Source organism: Canis lupus, chromosome 1 (assembly GCF_011100685.1).
Source record: "Canis lupus familiaris isolate Mischka breed German Shepherd chromosome 1, alternate assembly UU_Cfam_GSD_1.0, whole genome shotgun sequence".
Lineage (NCBI taxonomy): Eukaryota > Metazoa > Chordata > Mammalia > Carnivora > Canidae > Canis > Canis lupus.
This window is the reverse complement of record NC_049222.1, coordinates 13649799-13674979: the sequence shown is the minus strand read 5'-3', so window position 1 is coordinate 13674979 and position 25181 is coordinate 13649799. Positions and strand designations below refer to the sequence as shown.

The 25181-nt window shown below is 42.3% G+C and overlaps 1 protein-coding gene and 1 long non-coding RNA gene across 6 annotated transcripts in view; one reads left to right on the top strand and one right to left on the bottom strand.

The window, feature by feature from the left end:
• Positions 1–25181, top strand: part of SERPINB5 (serpin family B member 5) — a 77557-nt gene that overhangs the window by 41746 nt on the left and 10630 nt on the right. The window contains exons 1-5 of one of the 5 annotated variants that reach the window (XM_038525857.1): positions 4584–5019; positions 5181–5314; positions 18711–18885; positions 21992–22129; positions 24928–25045. In XM_038525857.1, coding sequence (XP_038381785.1) covers positions 18718–18885; positions 21992–22129; positions 24928–25045 — 424 coding nt within the window. In that variant the 5' untranslated portion in view covers positions 4584–5019; positions 5181–5314; positions 18711–18717. Of the gene's footprint in view, positions 1–3603; positions 5020–5180; positions 5315–6522; positions 6808–11045; positions 11175–18710; positions 18886–21991; positions 22130–24927; positions 25046–25181 lie in introns of those variants that run through there. The other 4 variants (XM_038525858.1, XM_038525856.1, XM_038525855.1 and 1 more) reach the window with 4 other exon arrangements.
• On the bottom strand, positions 259–3932 carry LOC119870705. The gene is made up of 2 exons (XR_005353391.1): positions 3611–3932; positions 259–643 (listed from the first exon to the last, which is right to left on the bottom strand). It is a non-coding gene; the product is annotated as an uncharacterized LOC119870705 (long non-coding RNA).

Here is a 25181-nt window from a genome sequence, read left to right as displayed (position 1 = left end):
GTCTCTGCCTCTCTCTCTCTCTCTGTCTATCATAAATAAATAAATAAATCTTAAAAAAAAAAAGTGACACGGGCAGGGGGAGAAGCGGGCTCCATGCAGGGAGCCCGACGTGGGGCTTGATCCCGGGTCCCCAGGATCACGCCGTGGGCCAAAGGCAGGTGCTAAACCGCTGGGCCACCCAGGGTTCCCAAAGATGAAGGATCTGAACCAGTGCATGCGGGCAGAAAAATGTGAGACTCCACAAAGGAAAGGTCCGACTGACGCTTGAAAGTCATCTTTATTTATCCAAGCAGTACACAGGCTGGGTTTCAGGAACGAGGCTGAGGTGGGCGCTGAACACTCCGTGTGGCGATCATCTTCTCCCAAGCTCCACAGTTGAGCATCATGGAGCGCGATATCGCTGTGCACCCTGACATGGTTCAGCCTGCGGTCATCACGTTCCGGGCTGACCCAGAGAGGAGATCGTGGGCATCAGAAGGAAGCCGCCGGGGAGGGAGGGCGACCTGGGTTCAAAGTCCGCGGGGCCTGGGCCAGCACCCCCCAGGGGCTCAGCACACGTTGGTCGGATGGAAGAATGGATGTTGTGGACGTGGTTACACGGAGAAGCAACAGGAAGCGCTCTGACACGTCCATCCTAGAGAAGCTGTAAGATTAACTTACACAATTAACTGAATGGATACGTTTTCCTCAAATTTACCAGGAGGGCAGAAGTTGGAGGTATTTGAGTGTGGCTTCCCAAGTGTCCCCACATTGGGAGTGGCTGGTCTGGTGTCCGGGGTCGGGGGCGGGGAGCTCTGCTATTGGAGTGGGGACAGAGGGCCCTAAGTTACATTGGGGCTGATGGAGCTCTCTCAGGCTCAGCTCCCCTTGTGGAGGTGGGGCGTCCCCGCTGGATCCTTTGGTCTCCCAGTCTGCTCTCCCCGGGGTGATGCCCCACAGGTGAAGAGAAGCTCCAGCAAATGAGGAGTTTTTTTACTAAGCTCTTCCTTCCTTCCTTCCTTCCTTCCTTCCTTCCTTCCTTCCTTCCTTCCTTCCTTCCTTCCTTCCTTCTTCCTTCCTTCCTTCCCTCTCCCTCCTTCCTTCTTTCTGTCCCTTCTTCCTTCCTCCCTTCCTTTCTCTTGTTAGCAACTTTTCTGTAACACTAGCATTTCTTCAAAACAAAAAGAAAAATGAAATCCTTACAACATGAAAAAAAGAAAAAAAAAACTCAAGTATTTTTGAGTCCTAGCTATAAGCCAGATACTGTCCTAGTCATTGTCATGAATGAGGCAGCCAAATGCCCTGCTGATTTATATACTTTTCATAGATACTGTAGACATTGAACAAATAGAACAAATGGAACTATTAAATACAAATTGAGGAGTGCCTGAGTGGCTCAGTCACTTAAACACCTGCCTTCAGTTCAGGTCATGATCCCAGGGCCCTAGAATCAAGCCCCAGGTTGGGCTCCCTGCTCAGCGGGGAGTCTGCTTCTCCCTTTCCCTCTGCCTGAAGCTCCCCGTGCTGTGCTCTCTCTCCGAGTGCCAAATAAATAACTTTAAATAAATAAGTAAATAAATACAAATTGAAAGAAATTTAAGGAATAGAAACTTAATATGTATGATGCCTAATGAAATAGCCCATAAACTATTTTGCCAGTAGGATACAAGATGAGATTTACAAATTAAATACTGCACATCCAGCAGTCCCTCTGCTCCCTCCCACCGCCAAGTCTGCAAACACAGTACAAAGAGTTGCTTTACATCCCTCACTCATCTTTCCTTAATGTTAACATCTTCCATTACCTTACCAGAGATATCAAGAATAAGAAATTGACCTTGGCACAGTCTTACTAATTAAACTACAAACCTTATTTGAATTTTACCCATTTTTTCCCACTAATCTCCTCTTTCTGTTCTAGGGCTGTACTCAGGGTTTCGCAATTTTTTCTTAGTCTCCTCCATTCTGTAAATGTTCCTTGGATTTTCCTGCTGTTTCATGACCTTGGCAGTTTTTGTTGATCCATCATTTTACAGAATGTCCATTAGTTTGGATCTGTCCAATGTATTCTAGTTGGAGTCAGATAATGTATTTTTGGTAAGAAAATCAGAAGAATTGATGTTGTATCCTTGTCTGTGCACCACGTCTGGGTGTTCAGGATGTTGATATGTTTTATTGCTGGTTACGTTTACCTTGGTCACTTGGAGAATGTGATGGTTACTAGGTTTCTCCATTGTAGTTACTTCTTTATACCTTTGTAGTTAATAAATAACTTTGGGGAGAGTTTTTGGAGACAATGTAAATCTTCTATATCCTCAAACTTTGCTCACCAACTTTAGCATCTCCTTCTGCTCTACATTACTCTATTACCCATTTGGCCCAATCACTATACTCTTGGCCTTATTTTTCATTCTTAAGACTCCATAGCACTTACAATGGAGTGTGGTTAAGAGACAGTGGAATGTGAATATACTGTACATCCGCTACCTATTAACTGGTTCAGATAAAGATTTAACTGGTTCAGATAAAAAATTTTCACTGATGTATAATTAAATTACCCAACTGGACTCTCTGGACCTCACTTTGGATATTTTTAAAGTGAGAAACTGTGCTCTGAAAAAAATTGGGAGCAAATTTTAACAGTAATAATGGAATAGGATCTCCCCTCTTAAATCCATTGAAGATGTAGACATTACATTTACAAAAATTTACTCAGTGGTATAAACATTAGAAATTATAGGTAATCATAAAGAAAAAATTCATTAATTCTTCCCTTAACTCTAATCTTTGTTAAGATTATGCCAATATCCTTCAGGATTTTCCTATGTATATATACACACATATATATATACACATGTATTTAAATTTCTATTTTAAAATGGATCGTATTACACATGTCATGTTAAACTTGATTTGTGTACTTAATATACATTGAATAATTCTGAAGAACAGTCCAGTATTCACTTACAGGATATAGCAGGATTTGTATGAATAATTCCTTATTGTATATTTTCAGTTGGCTTACTTTATAAGTTTTAAGTGTATCAGATGATAATTGGAGATAATATTTGAGGGTTATATGTCCCCTTGATGTCTAATATCCACTTTCTAGGCTTTCTGTGTACACTGCCTTCATGAAGAAAGGAGTATGCTATCGAACAGTGCTGAGGTTCCTCAATGGATTTTCTATACAATAGCCTTGAAAGTCAAGCTTTTGTTTGCATATACTAAATTTGAGAGACTGGACTCTTTGGATCTCCAAGATTTGGCACTAAAAATATAGGGTGCAAAGCATGAGAGAAACAGAATACGCAGTTAATTTGACACATGTGTGTACACATTTCTGCTGAGTACGTATACAGGGCTGAAACAGCTTGTGCATAGACTTAATCAGTTTTATTTTGATTTTTTTTATATAAATTCTTTTTATTGGTGTTCAATTTGCCAACATATAGAACGACACCCAGTGCTCATCCCATCAAGCACCCCCCTCAGTGCTCATCACCCAGTCACCCCCACCTCCCCTTTCACCCCCCCCCCCCAGTTCTTTCCCAGAGTTATCAGTCTCTCATGTTCTGTCTCCCTTTCTGATATTTCCCACTCATTTTTCTCCTTCCCACTTTGACCACACCTGCTTCCCATGCATCCTCTCGGTGCCCAGCCCCTGAGTGCAGCACAGCCCTTTGATCAATCTTTGCCAAGTGAGGGGCAAAACTACATGTTCTCCCAAGGCCTAGGGACTCCTATGGCATTTCTTCTGTCTGCTATTTCCTGGGATCACTCTCCAACCTCCCACCCGGGGCCATGTCCCTGGCTGGTGAGCCTGCTGAGGGGCCCAAAGGGAGGGGCACACATATGTCATAATGGGCATTGAGGCAGGGGATGATGCGAGGGCTGGTGTGTGACATAAATAATGGGGTAAGTCTGACCTTTGTTCAGTTACTCATTTGGTCAAGATGAGTAACTAGCCAAACGCCGTTTGGAGAAATGACAAAAAAGCTGCCTCGGATTTCTTCTTCTCGACCCCAGGCTCCACCTACGCACTCTATTCCTTCCTCCTCTAGACCCCGGGCTCCACCTACCCACTCAATTCCTTCCTCCTCCCGACCCCAGGCTCCACCTACCCAGTCTATTCCTTCTTCCTCCCGACCCCGGGCTCCACCTACCCACTCTATTCCTTCCTCCTCCCGACCCCAGGCTCCACCTACCCACTCTATTCCTTCCTCCTCCGACCCCAGGCTCCACCTACCCACTCTATTACTTCTTCCTCTCGACCCCAGGCTCCACCTACCCACTCCATTACTTCTTCCTCTCCACCCCAGGCTCCACATACCCACTCTATTCCTTCTTCCTCTCGACCCCAGGCTCCACGTACCCACTCCATTCCTTCCTCCTCCCGACCCCAGGCTCCACCTACCCACTCCATTCCTTCCTCCTTCAGACCCCAGGCTCCACCTACCCACTCTATTACTTCTTCCTCTGGACCCCAGGCTCCACCTACCCACTCCATTCCTTCCTCCTCTCAATCCCGGGCTGCTCCTATCTACTGTATTCCTGCCTCCTGTCATTGTTCAAAGCTGTTTCCTCTTTTGTGTAACTCTTTTCGTCCACAGAACACTCCCCAGCTTCGGCCACCTCTCTCAACTCAGAAACCTATCTCTTTCCCTCCTGTTCATAGTGCTGTCCCTCCCTGCCGCCCTAACCTACAGGTTTCCCCACCCAAATCTGGTTCTATTCCTTCCAAAACGTCCAACCCCCGCTCTTTTTTTCTCGCTCCTGTTCCCCGTTATTCCAATTCCTCCTTTGCTCCTACTCCCCCTTCCAGCCATTCATAGACTTGAAAGTCTTATCCTCCCCAACATTCCAGCCAACTCCAACCAGACCTCCGTGATTCACAAATCCTATCCTGGAGAGATGATTTCCCTGTGAGTGGGACGGTTCTGCTATCATCCAGAATTGCCAGAACAATCGATCCCCAGGAGCTTGACTTGGTGAATGTTGGGAACTCAAGACAATGCCAATCAACATTTAGCTTGGAGGGTAAGCCTTGTCCATGATGGCGTTTTCACCCACAACATGGTTACCGTACTATTCTCTGTATGTTACCTTCCTCCTTGTAAATCGCCTTCATAGGCCAGAGATAACTTTAGCAAGATCATCTTTACCAGAAAACCAGTTTCTTTCCTCTCTTTCCTAATTAGCCGGCCTGAATGAATTCTACCTTTATAACTGGTTTCTCCATGGAATTTGGTCTGTGGCCACAGAGCAAACAGCAAGACGAGGACACAAGGTAGAGAAGAGTGAGTGGAAATCATGTCATCTGATCTCTACACGGGTGAGTCCTATTGATCTGCCCTGGATGAAAGTGAATGCAAGAACGGGTGACCTCTAAGAACTCACACACAGAGCACAAGACCCCTATTATAGACATAGAAGGATTCAAGGTTCTTTGGTCTGGTTCCTCCAAGACTCTATTGTTCTGCACCCTGGGATTTGTGGAAATGGACTAGGGACTTTCTGCCTTTGAGTAATGCCTCCTGAAAAAAGGAAGCCCCCCCCCCCCCCCATTATGTTGTCATTGAAGCTCTGACCCTTGAACCTCTGAATCCCTGAAAATGGCAGGCACCAAAGCCTAGAAGGAAAGTATACATCCATATCCTTTCCAGATGATAGCATCAAATAAACAGATGAGATATATATATATATTAAATATATATTTATTTATATATATATTAAAATCCTCTTCATAAACCAATATATAGATTCAGTGGAATCTCAATCAAAATTCTAACATAATTTTAAGAAACGTGAGAAGCTGGTGATACTTTTCGAGCAACACTCACTGAAATAGAGACCAGAAGAACTGTGGATACAAGCCAAGATGAGATTTACAAATTAAATACTGTACATCCAGCAGTCCCTCTGCTCCCTCCCACCGCCAAGTCTGCCACCTAGTGATAGGAAGGGAACTGCAGCAACACATCTAGGGTCCTTAAGCAAGTGTCAGTTGGCTCAGTCTACAGAGGGGCTATGGCAGAAGCAGAGTTAGAACCCAGGCCTCTAAATTGCCAATGTAACCCTTCCCCCCAACTTTCACAAATGTACCAAGTAGCATTATAACAGTGGCACAGAGGACAAGACATAGACTCTGAAGTCAATCGGCTTGGCCTCGATTCATGGCTCTGTCACCAACCATGGGACCTTTAGGCAAGTTCCTGACATTCTCTAAGTCTCAGTCCAAGTGACCAAGTGTCATCACATATAGTTGTGGGGATCAAATTGGTAAAATATATAAAAAGGTGCCTGGCATATAGTATCTCAATAAATATTAATTCTCATCATTGTTGTCATTATGGTCTCCCACAAGCACACATTATGTTTTATATGCATCTCATGTTATTGTGTCACCCACCAGAATGAGCCCAAGGCACACTAATATTGTACCTTAGTGTAAGAGAGGTACCTTAGTTAAAAGCTGAATAAAATTTAGCTGTAATTGGAAAATCTGGTTACATTAAATAACACTATGAAACTTTGTTTTAGAGATCCCAAGGGAAATACATCGCAATACAAGCATCCATTCAAAAACTGGAAAGAACTCAAATACAAAAGCTAACCATGCACCTAAAGGAACTGGAAAAAGAACAGCAAATAAAACCTACAGCCAGAAGAAGAAAGTTAATGAAGATTTAAGCAACACTCACTGAAATAGAGACCAGAAGAACCGTGGAACAGATCAACAAAACCAGGAGTTGGTTCTTTGAAAGAATTAATAAGATAGATAAACCATTAGCCAGCCTTATTAAAAACAAAAGAGAAAAGACTCTAATAAAATCTAATAAAATCACAAATGAAAAAGGAGAGATCACAACCAATACCAAGGAAATACAAACGATTTTAAAAACATATTATGCACAGCTATACGCCAATAAATTAGGCAATCTAGAAGAAATGAACGCATGTCTGGAAAACTACAAACTACCAAAACTGGAACAGGAAGAAATAGAAAACCTGAATAGGCCAATAACCAGGGAGGAAATTGAAGCAGTCATCAAAAACCTCCCAAGACACAAAAGTCCAGGACCAGATGGCTTCCCAGGGGAATTCTATCAAACGTTTAAGGAAGAAGCAATACCTACTCTACTAAAACTGTTCTGAAAGATAGATGGAATACTTCTAAACTTGTTCTATGAGGCCAGCATCACCTTAATTCCAAAACCAGACAAAGACCCCACCAAAAAGGAGAATTATAGGACAGTATCTCTGATGAACATGGATGCAAAAATTTTCAACAAGATACTAGTCAAGAGTATCCAACAGTACATTAAGAAAATTATTCACCACAACCAAGTGGGATTTATCCTTGGGATGCAAGGCTGGTTCAACACTGTAAAGCAATCAATGTGATAGATCATATCAACAAGAGAAAAAACAAGAACCATATGATCTATCTCCATAGATGCAGAGAAAGCATTTGACAAAATACTGCATCCATTCCTGATCAAAACTCTTCAGAGTGTAGGGATAAAGGGAAAATCTCTCAGCATCTTAAAAGCCACCTATGAAAAGCCCACAGCATATATCATTCTCAATGGGGAAACACTGGGAGCCTTTCCCCTAAGATCAGGAACAAGACAGGGATGTCCACTCTCACCACTGCTATTCAACATAGTACTAGAAGTCCTAGCCTCAGCAATCAGGCAACCAAAAGAAATAAAAGGCATTCAAATTGGCAAAGAAGTCAAATCTCCCTCCTCACAGATGACATGATACTCTACGTAGAAAACCCAAAAGACTCCACCCCAAGATTGTTAGAACTCATACAGCAATTTGGCAGTGTGGCAGGATACAGAATCAATGCCCAGAAATCAGAGGTATTTCTATACACTAACAATGAGACTGAAGAAAGAGAAATTAAGGAGTCAACCCCATTTACAATTGCACCCAAAAGCATAAGATACCTAGGAATAAACCTAACCAAAGAGATAAAGGATCTATAGCCCTAAAAACTGCAGAACACTTCTGAAAGAAATTGAGGAAGACACAAAGAGATGGAAAAATATTCCATGCTCATGGGTTGGAAGAATTAATATTGTGAAAATGTCTATGCTATCCAGGGCAATTTACATGTTCAGTGCAATCCCTATCAAAATACCATGGGCTTTCTTCAGAGAGTTGGAACAAATAATCTTTAAGATTTGTGTGGAATCAGAAAAGACCCCAGCCAGGGGAATATTAAAAAAGAAAACCAGAGCCGGGAGCATCAAAATGAGATACCACCTCACACCAGTGAGAATGGTGAAAATTAACAAGGCAAGAAACAACAAATGTTGGAGAGGATGTGGAGAAAGGGGAACCCTCTTGCACTGTTGGTGGGAATGTGAACTGGTACAGCCACTCTGGAAAACTGTGTGGAGGTTCCTCAAAGAGTTAAAAATAGAACTGCCCTACGACCTAGCAATTGCACTACTGAGGATTTACCCCAAAGATATAGATGCAGTGAAATGGCAGGACAGCTGCACCCCAATGTTTATAGCAGCAATGTCCACAATAGCCAAACTGTGGAAGGAGCCTTGGTACCCATCAAAAGATGAATGGATAAAGAAGATGTGGTCTATGTACACAATGGAATATTCCTCAGCCATTAGAAACGACAAATACCCACCATTTGCTTTGATGTGGATGGAACTGGAGGGTGTTATGCTGGGTGAAGTAAGTCCATCTGAGAAGGACAATCATTATATGGTCTCATTCATTTGGGGAATATAAAAAATAGTGAAAGGGAATAAAGGGGAAAGGAGAGAAAATGAGAGGGAAATATCAGAAACAGTGACAGAACATGAGAGACACCTAACTCTGGGAAACGAACAAGGGGTGGTGGGCGGGGGGACGGGCACCGAGGGAGGCACTTGAAAGGATGAGCACTGGGTGATAATGCTATATGTTGGCAAATTGAACTCCAATTAAAAAAAAAAGAATTTTTGGCTGAAATTTATCTTCTTGGAAGAGAAGACAGAGAGAGAGACAGAGAGAGAAAGAGAGACTGAGAGAAAGAAAGAAAGAAAGAGGGAGAGAGAGAGAGACAATTCTAAGCAGGCTATAACAAAGCTCCTTTGAATGGTTCCTGGGAGTGGCCGGGTGTGTCAAGCCATCCCTTGGCCAAAATGCTGAGTAATCAAGTTGTAATGTTTGCACTGTTTCAGCGTATAGGTAACAAAAAGCACCAACAAAACTGTCTCCTAGGTTATTAAATATTTGGGCTGATGATTGTTTTTTGTTGAATTAAAGAAAATTATGTCTGATAAAACTGTTTGATGACTGAATGGATAATTCATTCTTTAAGCTATATTTCTCTCTCTCAAAAAAAAATCTACTCTTTAATGCATAGTCCATCACATGGCTTTGTGGCAAATGAAAGAGAAGGAAATTGGAACTTATTTGGGTAATTATAGAACAAATGGTACTTCCTACAAACAGCCATATCACTTTCCACTAAATATTTGTAATGAAATATTTATTTCCAGCAGTCAGAATTCGGTTCGGGCTTCCTTGGCATTGCTGAATTCCTGTTGCTGGAAGCATTTCTGTCCAGGTTTGACAGGCACTGAGCAGGAGTGTTGCAGAGGGGATTCAAACATCAAAAGGGAGAACGGACAAAGCCCTCTGATATAAGCACAAGTCTCTTAAAGTCTTTGGGTCACAGTGGCAAGCATGCAGCTGCTATTCAATAAACTATTGCGGTGAATTAGATGTGAATATTCCGCACCAGCCTTTTGGCCATTGTGATTATTCCGAGCCTGTGCCTGCCTGAGGAATAGGCAAAGGGGTGAAATGATAATCATTAGGGAGCACTCACATGTGTCGGATGCTTCCTATGTATTGTATCTTCATGTATATGTGTATTTCATTTTACAAATGAGGACACTGAGGCCGAGTGATAAGGTGCTTTATCTAGGATAGTACAAGCAAGAAGAGGCATTGAGTTTCCCAATGTCTGACTCTGCCTCTCAACCCACATTTCCCCACGACACCTGGAGAGTGTAATTTTTGAGTGGCATCCTGCCCACCTCACCCTCTTATAGTTTTCTTACTTCCATTTGCTCCACTTTCAGAGTTCAACTCACTTGGTTTATGACTTGATCCTGGTTAATAATAACCAGGGAAGCTATCAATCAATCTTAGTTTGGCTAAATGGGGTGCTCTCATTCATCTAGACAAGCATTTATTGACCGTATACTGTCTATTAAGTCTGCACCACGTGTTGGTGTTACAAGAATGAATGAGGCGTGGTCTTTAAGATTCTCATAGTTGGATAGGAAAGACTATGCAATAGACAGATGATCATGAGAGAATGTAGTATATGAACAATAGGGAATCTTAGGAAGCAGAGCAGAGAAGCCATTGGCTCAGTTGCGGGTACTTTGCCAAGAAATTTTGGTAGGAAGGGTGTAGGTCCCACCGAATGAAGGAGCCACAGGGAGGGAGGTAATCTGGAATCTGCACAGAGCAAGGCTCCACAAACAGCAGAGCTGTGTCATCTTAATCACCGGGAACTTCATCAAGCACTCTGTCCTGTCAATTCGGTAGTACATATTTTGCTAAGCATAATTTATTTCATTTATATTCCCTCTTCTTTTGTGATTGCCATTCTGTTTAGTAGGTAGTACCTCTTTGGCATTCTAGCAGTATGAGCGATTCCAGTTTACGTGGAAAGGTGGAGGTTAGGGAGCTTTCTGGGGCACCACCCTATTTGAGAAGTATGAATCATTAGGACCATCGCATATTCCTTCTATTTCATATCATATTTCATCTTCTGGTCCCACGTGGCCTACCAGGGTTGCCCTTATGTGTGTATGTATGTATGTATTTAGCCCAAGGCAGGATCCACCGACAGCCCTTCTTGCCTGAGCATGTTGGAGGCCTTTGGAAGCTGTGCAGGCAACAGCAACTTCAGCCTGAATCATTTTTTTCAGTCATGGACCAGCTGCCAAGAGGCATGAGTAAGAGCTGGGAGAGCAGAAGTGGGAGGGCGGCGAGAGGGCAGGCTGGGAGTGGTCACAGAGGGAGTGGTGCCGGTTCAGGTGAGTGAGTCCTGCCTCTGCCCCACAGAGGGTTGCTCCTACATCAAGGTCCTTTCACAGCCCTCACTTTCTTTTTCCCTTGCTGTGCGTTTTCCAGGATAACTGTGACTCCAGGTAAGCAAAGTGTGGTAGCAAGGCTGGTGATTCTCTTTTCTGGGAAAATTCTTAGAACAAAATAATGATTTGAGCTGATTCGAGGTGGTGAAGGAAGTTGACGTAATGGTTATTATCAGGGATAGGCTGTGGGCTGTAGTGCTGCTGCCTGCCATCCCCACATGGGCAGCACTTTGAGCTCTTGGTTCTTTGGGAACCAGGAATGCCATGTAGGGAGTGAAATCACTTAGCCAGATGAGCTATGAATATGAAGAAATAACATGGCTAGGAAGTTTGGGTGGTGGGGGCAGGGGGCGGCTGTGCAACAGTGATTTCTGGAGGGCAAAGTCTTTCCGAGGACCTTTTCAGCACTGTGTGGGGATTCAGAATGAATTTTGTAACACTAGTTTCAGAAAGGGCGTGGCACTGAAAACCTGGAGAGACTCTGAAGGCATTTGGGGGTCCGGCCCTCCTTCCTGGTTGGGTCAGAGTTTGATTTTGGAACGGTTCTTCTTTTTGGCATTTTTAAGTACCCAGTCAGTGTGCGCTTCCTAGCAACTATGTTCTTCCAAGTGAGGAGTATCCTCCCTTCCTATTTCTGGGTTTCAGGACACTTGAAACAAGTTGCATATTTCAAATGTGTGTTCTTGGGCAACTTTCGAATAGGTTGGTTCATAATTTCTTCCTGATAGACACTATGGTTTTTATGGCTTCATTGACGTGTATCATACTAAAGATCAATTTAACAGGCTGGGTTGTTCTGCTGGCTTGTAATCAGATTAGGCACAGATTCACAGAGCTGAGGGTTTAGCAACACTCTGGCTCAGCCCTTTACTTTGTGGATGAGGAGGGGGCGGTTCACAGAGGTGAAGTGGTGTCCACAGTGACTTAGCTTATAAGTGGGGAGATGAAGTAGAATCCAGGCCTTCAAACTCACAGCTTGTGAACTTTTCCATGACCCCACAGGTACTCTTAATAACTTCTTCACCTTTGCATTACCAAATGGGTTTTGAATAGAATCAAGCGGGTCTCACACCTCAGTCCCCAGCAAAATGTGCAAGTGTTTGATGGGTCCCTTGATGGGTGGAGAGATGGAAGCTTGCCTGAAGAAAGGATTCTCCATATGACTCAGCAGGTTTATTTCTTTGCTTCCTAACGCCTTGAATCCTGCTACTTCAATCCCTCTGCTTGACTTTGAAGATATGCAGTCTGAGCAATTTCAGTTACTCTGGTGCGGCAAGCCCAACTCTAGTTTACTGTTAAGCAGCAATGGGAAGGCTCAGTGGTGAAGATCAGGCTTTTAAACAGAGTATCTGAGCACAGCAGAGGCTCCTCTGGCATTAGCAATTAAGTAATTGACCTTATTACTAATATCTGAGTTGTCCTCTCCTGCTAACAAAGCACTTTTCACAAACATCTACTCATTTCATAACTTCATTTAATCCTCATGAGATTCTTTTCACACTGCAGAAGCTGCAAGATCCCCATTTTCTTAATCTGCTTCTGACTTTTTCTTTTTGAGTGTAGACAGCAGAGACAGTGTTTTTAGGCATTCCATTATAGTTATTGTAAACCTTGCCTAGGGATTGGCTAGACCAAACACTTCGAGATTTTTTTCCACCACATTTTTCTTCATTGGTAAACTGAGGCTAGCTAGACCTAATGATATCCACAATAACGTGACACAGTGAAAAACAGTTTTTAAGGAATGAAAAAATTATGTACGTAGCCATGCACCCACGTGTGCATGTGCGTATGCATATGCACATGCACATAGAAGAATGGATCTATAGGTGGGGTGGACTTATCTTGTTCAAATACAGCATGTTTGAGTGTGGAAGGGGCACTCTTGCTAATGTCAGGACAACACAGATAAGCCAGAACTGTCTCAGGCAAAGAAGGGCATAGGTCAACTTATCCATAAAATCTTTATCTCATTCAAATGGTCTACAGATGAAAAGTTTGAGGACCATTGGCTTAGATGCATTAGAAACTATAGGAATCTTTATGCCGGAGCCAGTGACCAGCTTATAGGTCTAGAGAAGTGAGCACACTCACACTGCTCATATGCCTAGTGTGTGTGTCTCTACTGCAGGATTACCTGCAGTCTCTGAATTGGGTCCATTTTCTCTGGCACACATTTTTGCATGGCTAACTTCTCCTTCATGTGACTTACTTGGGTATTACTGTCTTGGGGGGACCTCACTAAGATTTTACTGTGAGTGAGCTGCTTCCCCTGAGGGCTCCCACAGTAACTTGTGCCACCATCCAAAAGCTAATCACACTATCACATGTGTCATGCCACATGACAGCTCCACAGTGGCAAGAACCATATGCATGTTCACTTGTGATTTCTTAATGTCTAGCTCAGTGCCTGACACACATGAGGGATGCAGTTAACACTTGTTAAGTGAAAGAAATATCAGATTAATAGTTTGCAATGTAAATAGCAGAAAACAAAAAAGAGCATCTTGGAAAATGGGGAAAAAAGTTTTGTGTTGATTTAAAAAAATGTGCAAAGTCTCATGGTGTCTCTGAAGGAGTAATTCAGGACATGTAGGATTTTTGGAACTCAGAAGACTTCTGAGAGAACACATGCCAGCCAAGACCCAATCACTGAGAGGGAAGGTGATGAGGTGTGGTGAGGAGTACCCAGCAGGCAGCTGGTGAAAATGAAGGTCTGGTTTTTCCACTCTCACTCTCCGTGTGGGTGGCCTGGGACAATCACTTCATCTCGGCCCGCCTTACTTTCCTCATCTGTAACACGAAGGGGAGGAGCCAGACTAGATCCATTCTAAGATCTTGTCCCACTTGAGAGGTTTATGATTTTAGGATACAATGCACACAACAGGCAACTTGGCAGTAAATTCTGGAAACTTTTTATTTGTTGCATTTGCATTTATTCTTAAATTTCCATCTCCCTTTTCTCTGGTTAAAATAAAAGTGCCTTTTAAAGATTTAAGTGACTAAAAGAGATAGTGGTTTCTATTTTGGGGCTGTAATGCAAATTTTCTTTGTTATAATTGTCATGGGGTTTTCATGAAAATGAAAGAAGTCCTCTCTGTAACAAAACCAAAAGAGTTGCAGCGATGTTAGCACTCTGAGCACAGGTCATTAGACATGTACATTTATTATGTAAAACTTGCTTATCGCTACTCTTTTTTTTTTTTTAATCTCTACTCTTGTACCCATAATTTTTATAGCATTTGCTACCCAAAATTGTCCATGTAGGACCTGGTGTGTTTTCCTGGGCTTGTATTGCTAACATTGTTGAGAATTGTTTGCATGCTTTGTCTGGCAGCAGACTCAGGTGGCAATCGGCCGTGGCCAAAGTCATCCCTTGGATCCACCTCAGACCAGATTGACCTTAAGTGTTGTAGGTCAGTTAGTACTAATCACCAAGCAAGTGATCAAATTTACCATGCAGCATCTGGTTGATTACTTGGTGATTGTCCCTACAATTTCCATGTACAGACATTTTCTTCTTCCTTTATCAAGCATCAAACAATGTTGTTGTCTCGGGGACCTCAGATATTGAGAGCTGCGTGACCTTCCCAAACTTTGGAGACTTTTTTGAGAAAGGAGCTTGTCAGCACATGGATAAGAAGGCACACCTCATGTACTGAGGATTCTCATGCAAAGGAACAGTCTTAAAAGGGAGGGTCTGCCCCTGTTGTGAAAGCTTCAGCTGGTAGACATGCACTGATTTGCATTTTTCAACAGGGACCTGACTCTAAGGCTTGAATTGCAACACAGTGTTAATTATATTGTGTAATCAACTGTGCTAAAAACCACCATGATCTTGTATTCGCATAGAACCATTTAGACTAAATTTATCTTCAAATGCCATAAAGCATGAAAGAATGGTGCTTCACTCAAACAAAATGGACATTTCCTTACCCTTTGATTCACTCCCAGGTGCCTGCAGTCAAAATTCCCTTAGCAGATTACTCCAAGGCCTTACACACACAAAAGAAATCAGACTTTAAAAGTAAAGTTTGTTATCAATTATGCAAAATGATTCTAATTTCTCTTCTGGGACAGTAGGAAATACATGCTGCAAAAGGACTACTAATGTCTGTTTAAGCAGAGTTGGTATGTTTTCATACTATTATTAATGCGATTAGGCCTCAGGTTGTAAAAGCTTTGAGAAGTTCGCAGTGACCTGGGATTAGGTTTTTCTCTTTGCAGAAGAAATAGCTCATTTGGGCATCTCTCTCTGATGGGGAAATTACTCATGTTGAATTTTAGCTGTAGATGAAGTTAGTACCATCAACGTTCAACTTGCTGTTGGAGAAAGCCAGACTTCTTGTCCTAAAAGTCTGTTACACAGATTCCCCAAACCTTTTGTGAAGTTTCTTTTAATCTACCCCAGTGGCTGTACTGGTCCAAACACCCTGTACATTTCCTTTACTGTCTCATTGCCCTCTGCACACCTGATGCTGGGCTGCTTCTCCTGGGAGTGCGAGGTCATCCCTCGCAGACCCCACCTCTGAAGAGAGAGGAGAAGGGGGTGGGCCTCAAAGACGTGTTAGATTTAAGGTTACCTGGTGGTAGGTTTTCAGTGAGAACATGGACCTCAGCTCACTTGTCTGTTCTTATCAGGGACATCAAATGAAGGAGGAAGAAATCACTGGAGATGACCAGTGAGCACGAACAGGTCAACAAAACCTTTTTTTTTTTTTTTTTTGCTAATGAATTTGCTTTTACAGACTCCAAGATACATTATAATCCTTTTTAATCCATTCTACACACAAACCACATGTCCCAGAAAAGATAGAATTCTGAAAACATATTTGTAGGCCAGGGGTGCATTCCTTGTTCTTATCCTTGCATCTTCGAATTTTGAATTTCTCTTCGGGGATAAGGTACATAGTTGCGATCCATGCATTGACTCTAACAGCTCTTTAGGTCTTGTTGGAAGGAAGCCCTCCGTCTTGAGTGGTGACATACCTTGTCTGATGCCAGGGAGCATGTCCTACTAAAAGTCCTTCAATGTCATGTTTGCTTTTTGTGTCTGTGTGCGTGACTGCACAGTGCCCAATGGCTCTGGGGGTACGCTTCAAGCCTTGGCTTGTGCACTAGTCAGCCAGGGCTCGTAATATCATTCTATGACCCTGAGACACATTCTACCCTGGGCTCAGGGAGAGCCTGGAGAGTCCATGAAGCTCAGCTCTGTTCTAGAAAGGGTTATGCCCTGACTGCTTGAGTTACCCAGGTGCCTTCTGGCTTGATTGTTCACTACTGGATTGGACAGAGAGGTGGACCTTTCATTAGAACAACAATTCTCAAACTTTTAAATTTTAAGACCCCCTTAACACTCTTAAAAATTACTGCAGATCCCAAAGAACTGTTTTTCTTTTCTTTCTTTTCTTTAAAGATTTTATTTATTTATTCATGAGAGACACATAGAGAGACAGAGAGAGAGAGAGGCAGAGACCCAGGTAGAGGGAGAAGCAGCCTCCCCACGAGGAGCCCGAAGTGGGACTCGATCCCGGATCCCGGGATCACGCACAGAGCCAAAGGCATATGCTCAACTGCTGAGCCACCCAGGCATCCCTCTTTCTTTTTTTGATGTCGGATTATCTATCACTATTTCCCAAATTAGAAATTAAAACTGGAGAACTTTGGAAATATTTACTAATTTATTAAAAATGATGATAATGTAATCATGGTATATTAGCACGAATCATGTATCTTTATGAAAAACAACCACTTTATAAAGGAAAAAAGTGCAGTAAAGAAGAGTACATTGTTTTTTCATTTCTTCAAATCTCTTTAATATTTGGTTTAAGAGAAGACACACCAAACAGCCTCTGGAAAACTCTGTTGCACATTTGTGAGAGATTGAAAATGAAAAGACAAACAATGTTTATATGTTATTATGAAAATTAAGAAAAAATTATTGAATCCTTGTGCCCAACAAGGGGCTCGAACTCACAACCCCTGGGGTCAAGAGTTGCATGCTCCACCATGAGACTGAACCAGCTAGGTGCCCCTGAAAATGGACCCACTGACGGGGTCTCAGGGGCTGCCAGGGGTCTCTGGACACCACTTAGAGATCCTGCATCAGAATAAGAGTCCTGAGACAAGACTAGGCACCTAGTCACTGTTCTCTCCATATTTTTAGCCAAACCCACCTCCTCTCTTTTCTTTACCTCCTATGTTACTTGTTGCACGTCTCACATGGCATAGACAGCCCCACATTCTACTTATTTGTCTCTGTATCTGTCCAGAGAGATTGCAGACTCAGAGGAGGAGGGACTCAGTTGATACTTCTAATACTTTGGGTCGTGTCTTCCACATGGTAGGTATGTACTAACAACAAAAACAATAACAGCTCTATTTGTTAAATATTACTATGTGCTAGGTGCCCTACGAAGACATTACTGCTTGTACTGATCTCCTGGGGCTGCTGTAACAAAATGCCATAGATTGTGTGGCTTAAAATGACAGAAATGTGTTTTGCCACAGTTTTGAGACCAGAAATCTGAAATCAAGAAGCTGGCAGGGCCCTGCTCTCTCTGAGAGCCGTAGGAGAGAGTTTATCCCATGCTTTCTCTTACTTTCTGGTGTTGCCAGTGATCCTTGGGGTTCCTTGGCTCGTAGAAGCATCAGTTCGATCTCCGCCTCTGCTGTCATGTGGTCTTCTCCCTGTGTGTCTTCACACCATCTTCCTTTTGCACAGGTCTCTTGCTGTGTCTTTTCTCCTGTTCTTACAAGGACTTCGGTCATATTGGATTAGGGCCACCCTAATGACCCTAACTTGATTAAATCTGCAAAGATCCTATTTCCAAATAAGATCTCATTCACGGGTACCCAGGAAGTGGGACTTCAGCATATCCTTGAACTTACTAAATATTATTTATTAAATATTAGAAAGTTCAAGTTACCATGATACTTACTAAATATTAAGTTGAACCACGCAGAACTGCTGTGATTTGACTGTTTTTTATCTGCAAAAATGTTAATTTTATATGGCTTAACCTAAATCTTAATTGACACAAAATTGGTAAAGAAAACCAATGGATTTTGATCAGTGTTGTCAACTGTTTGGTCCACTTGTTGAGAAAGAGGCATGACTACCAGGATCCTGACAATGGCCTTTGTGGCTGAATAGGCCTGAATTTGGAAATTCCAGGCAAAGCAGTACACACAGAGGATCTCACATACTGGACCGTTCAGCTCTTAGGACATTTTCCCATTGGCTTTTAAACTTGCATTTATTGAAAGTTCCTTCTTCTACCCAACACCATCATTTTGTGAGAATTCTTGTTGCATTGGCAGAATGTAATTGAGAACACCTTAAAGATGCTTTAAATATTTTATTTATTTAATTGAGAAAGAGAGAGAGTGTGCATGAGAAAGAGAACATGAGGAGCAGAAGAGGGAGGGAGGGACAGAGGGAAAGGGAGAAGCAGGGAGCCCAACGTGGGACTCCATCCTGGGACCCTGGGATCGTGACCTGAGCCGAAGGCAGATGCTCAACCGGCTGAGCCACCCAGGTGCCCCTTAAAGACACTTTAGAAATAACTTCATCCTTGTCCTTTGCTCCAGGCCCACAATGGATGCTCTACGATTGGCAAATTCAGCTTTTGCAGTTGACCTTTTCAAACAACTGTGTGAAAAGGAGCCAGCGGGCAATGTCCTCTTCTCTCCAATCTGTCTCTCCACCTCTCTGTCACTTGCTCAAGTAGGTGCCAAAGGTGACACAGCAAATGAAATTGGACAGGTAAGCTCCATACTTTGTTTCTGCTTTGAGTACAAAAAGGGTTATTAGAACATGTGGGCAATGCCTAGGGAAAGTGAATGGAGTCTCTTGGAGAAAATTACTCAGGATTGAGAGTTGTGCCATTGCTAGCACCCTCTTAATCAATTTTTAAATGTGAAAGTTCATTAATCGGTCCTGCAACCCACATTTACAAGTAGCATGTTGTGATGGAGAACCCGGGACCTGCTAGGGAATCACAATCTCTATACTAACAGATGGCCTTCGGCAAGTCTACCTGTTACATTATAAGGATCAATCAAGATCGTGTTTGTTAAATGTGCCACTGCAGATACCCCTTGTTTTATGCATGAAATTTATTTACAGCATCATGCTTTATTTTAAGATGTAGGCATTCTACTCTATAGTACATTCCACCCTATATTAATATATTCATATTAAATAGATCTGTGCTTATATGTTGGTACAGAAATAACATTTTAAAATTTCTACCTTCAAATAACAGGGATGAATAAGAAGATGATTGTGCTTTCTTATGTTTCAGAATACTCCCTGGGGCTTGAGTATCCCATTTGAGAAGATTGGATTAAAAATTAAAATGATGTCACCTCCTACCCCATAGTATATAGTTGTATGCATATGTGACTGTACATGTGTGTGCCTGTGTATTTTTTTTTTTTTTTTAGAGTTTCTGTTTTTGGGTATGGTTGATTATCTAGGTTGTAAAATCCTTAGACCTTCAAATGAGGTGATCTTCCAGATTAGTACATTTTAAGTAGTCATTTACCTTTATTTTAGTTTTTCATTTTTTTTCATTGTGATATAGTTGACATATAACATTAGTTTTAGGTGTACAATATAATGATTTGATATCTGCATATATTGTGAAATGATCACTGCAGTGAGTCGAGTTAACATCTATCTGCACCTTCTAACAAAATTTTTTTCTTCAATGAGAACTTTTGAGATCTACTCTCTTGGCAACTTTCAAATATACAATATAGTATTATTAACTACAGTCACACTGCTGTATATTCCCATGAATTATGTATTTAATGCCTGGAAATTTTTTCCTTTACTCATCTTCCCCTCTTAGATACTGGGTGGATGTGCTTCTAATTCCATTCCAGTATTATTCTTATGTTAATCATTTTAGGTTCAACAGATTTTTTTTTCCTATTAACTCACAAGCACTTAAAAAAGGAACATCTTCGGGGATCCCTGGGTGGCTCAGCGGTTTAGTGTCTGCCTTTGGCCCAGGGTGCGATTCTCCTGGGACTCCAGAATCGAGTCCCACATGGGGCTCCCGGCATGGAGCCTGCTTCTCCCTCCTCCTGTGTCTCTGCCTCTCTCTCTCTCTCTCTATGTCTATCATAAATAAATAAATAAATAAATAAATCTTTAAAAAAAAAAGGAACATCTTCTTATATATATGAATCTCCAGAAAGTATGACCCACAAAATATTATTTGGGTCAGGATGAAGAACTTACACTCAAAACTGAGTTGTGGGCAGAAGAGCTGTCTCTTCTCATGCACCCCTCATTCCCGACTCCCCCACCCCTCCATCCCTACCCCATTTTTCCTTTTTCCTTTCTTATCTCAGAGAAGGAATGGTAAAGAGAACTTCCCAGTAGTGGGTCTGTTCTCATGAATAATAATAAAGCTCTTTTCAGCTCCTGCAAATGTTTTCCTGGTAGTGGTTACCTGGGTTCTTTAATTTTCTGGTCTTTTTACTTGTCATTAGGCCTGAGAGTTATGTACTGCCTTGGACCAGCCAGTTCGACTGGGCAGTACTGAGGCTTTGTGAGTCACTGGCATAATGTGCCCATTTAGTGACATTACCTGAGGTGGGGCAATCAGGACCATTATTATGAGTTGGTAGTGAGGGGAGGATCACCTTACGCTGATATCACGTTTTGGAATACTATGAAGCAGAGGAGCTGATGGGCTATTGGTTGGAACAAAAGAAAAGTTAGGAACAAAAGAGAAGAATTCAAGCCTTCCAGAAGATAGCATCCTAGTTTTAAGTGACTTAGAATATTACAATCAAAATAATAATAATTAAAGTTTTTAAAGATTTATTTATTTATTTATTCGAGAGAAAAACATGAGCTGGAGGAGGGGAAGAAGAAGAGGGAGAAGCAGACTTCCCCCTGAGCAGGGAGCCCGATCCCAGGACGCTGAGATCATGACCTGAGGGGAAGGCAGATGCTCAACCCACTGAGCTCCATTATGATCAGAATAATTAGTAACATTTTTGAATCTATATGATGTTTTAGGTGTTTTACATACAATGTCTGTAATGGTCATACCAACTCAGAAAAGTAGGTATTCTCCGTCCATTTTACAGATGAGAAAGTGAAGCTCTGAAGAGTTGGGCAAGATTATATTTCTAGTGAGCACAGGCTGAGATTCCAGGGCAGGGCTGTCTGACGGAAGCCCCCGAGGGCAGCCAACCATGTATGGTAGCTGCCTACCATCAGCGATGCACCAGCATGTTCGGTTAGACTGACTGAAGGGACTGAAGACCCTGGCTAGAGACACCTGTCTCCCTGAATCTGATACCTGTCTAATGATGGTCTCTCTTGGTATTAGTCTCTCTCTTCTTTTGTCTCAATTGGATAGAAATTATAACCCAGCTTTGCTCTTACCCAAGTTCGGAAAGCTTTCTGTTATGAGCATTAGAGGCATCATTTTGAAGAATGGACACCATATCCCCATAGTTGAATAAAGAGAAGACTATCATTATGGCACTGTTTCTCAACTAGGGACGGTTCAGCTCCCTCCTGTCCCAGGGACATTTGGCGATGCCTGGAGACGTTTTTGATTGTCACAAATGAAGGAAGGAGTGCTACTGGCACCTAGTCGGCCAGGGATGCTGCTCAGCATTCTATAATATCCAGGACAGCACCCCCTCAACCACGCACCCTGCCAAGAAGAACTATCTAGCCCAAAATGTCAATAATACTCAGGTTGTAAAGCCTTCCTTTATGGGGACAATTGAGCAGAGAGGTACTGATCCCTCCAGGTGGCTGACCATTGTCCTATATCCACTGCAACTGGAAGAGGCAATGCTTCCTGGGTAATGGATTATTTTTCTCCTCACAGGTCCTTCATTTTGAAAATATCAAAGATGTACCCTTTGGATTTCAAACAGTGACATCGGATGTAAACAAACTCAGTTCCTTTTACTCGCTGAAACTAATCAAACGGCTCTACGTGGACAAATCTCTGAATCCTTCCACAGTAAGTGGGTTCAAGCAATTAGCACAATTGCACTCTTTTATCAGAGGTGGTTAGACCTACAATGTTGTTGTCAGTGAAATTCACTTCTAGGATGCTCATTTAGGATTTCAGGCTTATCAAAATAAGCCAGTCCTAGTAATGAGTGTGTGTGTGTGTGTGTGTGTGTGTGGTCTCTCAATCAGATGGGAGGGGGAGCACCAAATACGGGCGACTCGATCTGGTGGAGGCTGGTGGCTTTGGTGGTGAAAGAATTCACCCAAGGCAGCACAAAGGAGGTAGAGGTTTATTGCACACACCTCAAGGGAGTGGCAGGCAGGACAGCAAGGAAGAGATTGCACCATGAGGCAGTGGTGGGCAGGCTGAGGAGGTATGGAACCTATAGAATCTTCCTGTCTTGGTACCTATGTCTGGGTGTAAGTAACCCATGGGTTGCCTAGGGCTTGTGGATATCTTGCAGGGTGTCGCCTAATGGGCCTGTTTATATTTATCCAGGAAAGAGGGGGTCCCTGCAGGTCCCACCTTTTTCAGGTTTCTGTTGCTCAAGTTGGTTGCCTAGAAGCAGCCTCTAAGGAGAGAGGGTGAAGATAGTGGGAATCACATCTAGCTAGAATCACTTCGCAGTCACATCACAGCTCAAAATACAGAGGAGCGGTGGGTTTCCCTCATTCCTCTCAAACATGCCTAAATCTCACTCTTCCTCCTGGCTTCCTCAGAGGGGAGTAGAGAATGGGAGTACTAAGTCTCTAGTAAATGTATCTCCACAGATGCAAGACAGCTCATGACTTAAACCTATTTCTCCTTAAACAGCGGGGCAAATGGCCTGGGTCAACCTTTTAAGTTCTCCACCGCATTTGTTCACGTGCACCATGTTCTCTTGATGGTTTTCAAAAATCAATAAGAAAAATAGCAATTGCTCGAATCGGTCACAAATTGGTTTTGTTTGCTTTCCAGGGCTGGTCATGTGGGCATCTATCCACAGTAGCTCTCGGCGTTTAATTTCAGCTGTTTCTTGAAGGAATCATATATAAAGTACACTGTAGTTTCCTGACATTTGACCCCAGAGGATATCATAATATTTTTACAATCTGTATTTGAAACACATAGCCAGCCTCCTAGACTACTACATAGAGGTTCTTTCTCTACGTTACTGATACAGAGTTGATTCTGTTTGTGTTTGCAGGGTCAAAGTTTCAAGCTTTCCGCATCTGATAGGGAGACTGCCAGTTAAATATTTTACCATAGTTTTACTACTTTCTCTTGTAGCTGTTTGTTTTTCTGGTCAAGATCTTTGAGGTCATGAGTTACTAGGTATTATTGTGACTTTATTCTTATTGTGTGAAGACATATGTACAGTCTTCTTTTCTGCCAACAATTACCTGGGGAATTAAAAAAAATATGGAGTTGTGAGTTGGGGTTTGAGTATGGAAACATTTAAAAAATTCTCTAGGTGGTCCTTAGGAGATGCTTAATACATTGTATTGCTAGCAGTGAGGATGGGAAGGCCCTTTATGTTGCTGAGGTTCTGATCTTCTCCGTGGCCCCAACTCTCTCAGGTGATGGCAATACTCAGTCCCAAGGTGGGGTTGCTGTTAACAGAAGTGAACCAGCTAAGGCTGTAGCTGCTTCGAAGGAATTCAAGGAAGCCCTTGTGCTTAGGACATTCAATCAGATATATTTCATTGGGTTGAACTTCCATTCTACATTCAGAATTATTTCAACCAAACTTGTAATTGAAATAAAGTTTTTAAAGGCTACTTATTTACATATTAAAGATTTTATTTATTTATTTTTAGAAAGAGAGAGAGCAGGAGGAGGAGCAAAGGGAGAGAGACAAGCACACTCTGAGCTAAGCATAGAGCCCAACGCAGAGCTTGATCTCATGACCCTAAGATCATGACCTGAGCAGAAATTGAGAGTCAGATGTTTAATAAACCGAGGCACCATGGTGCCTGGAAAGAAATTTTTTAAATGACTGCTTTCCATTTCCCCCTGCTGGGTGTATATCAGTTGCAAATTTACTGGTAATAGAAGAAACAAGTGTGATCAGAGGGGTGCCACCTGCATCAGAACTACGTGGGTGTTTGTTAAAAGTGCAAATTCTGCCTCAGATCACTTGAAAAGATCAATAGGGATGAGGTTTGGGGTTTTGTGTTTCCAGCAGGCCTGTGATGGAATCACTGCTGTGTTCTCTACAGGACGGTGTTTCAAAGTTAAATGTGAGAAGAATCACCTGAGAATCTTGTTAAAATGCACATTCTGATTCAGTAGGTCTGGGGTGGGGCCTGAGAGTCTGCATTTCTAATAAGATCCCAGGGGATGCTGTAGCTCTTGATCTCTTGGTCCTTGGACCATACTTTTTGTAGCAAGAATCTCTACAGTCTATTAATTTCAGTGAGGATAGGAGTTTTCCACTCACAGAGTTCTCTTTTCTGTACATTTCTTCTCTTCTCAGATATATATAAAATGTACATTTTAATGTTTCTAAGTTGGAATTTGTGTTATAAATTTTTATGTACGTTTAGTGTAGTGTTCCTTTTCCCTCCCTGAAAGCTGCTACTACATTGATGGAGGAATTTAATAATTGATATTGTCTTAGAATTGAAGAAGCGAACCACATTATATGAAGAACATTCATTGATTTCCACAGAAAGTTCCCATTTGTATAGTGATACAGATTCTGAAGGGGTATTCACCGATCTTGATGTTTACAAATCCTTTAGTTAGAATCACAGAAGGATGCAATGACTTGACCATGGACTTTAGGTACTTTGTGATTTTATGAGCTGGATGTTTTTCAGGAGTTCATCAGCTCTACGAAGAGACCCTATGACAAGGAAATGGAAACCGTTGACTTCAAAGATAAATTGGAAGAGACAAAAGGTCAGATCAACCAGTCAATCAAGGATCTCACGGATGGCAAGTATCCTTTCCTTACTTGGACCCTGTCTTGTCATGAATCTTTCTACAAAGCATAAAATTGAACACCTGGGGGCTTCCTCGGATGTTTTTCCGTAGTCAGGCGAAATTCTTGCCCTGCCAGCCATTTCAACCA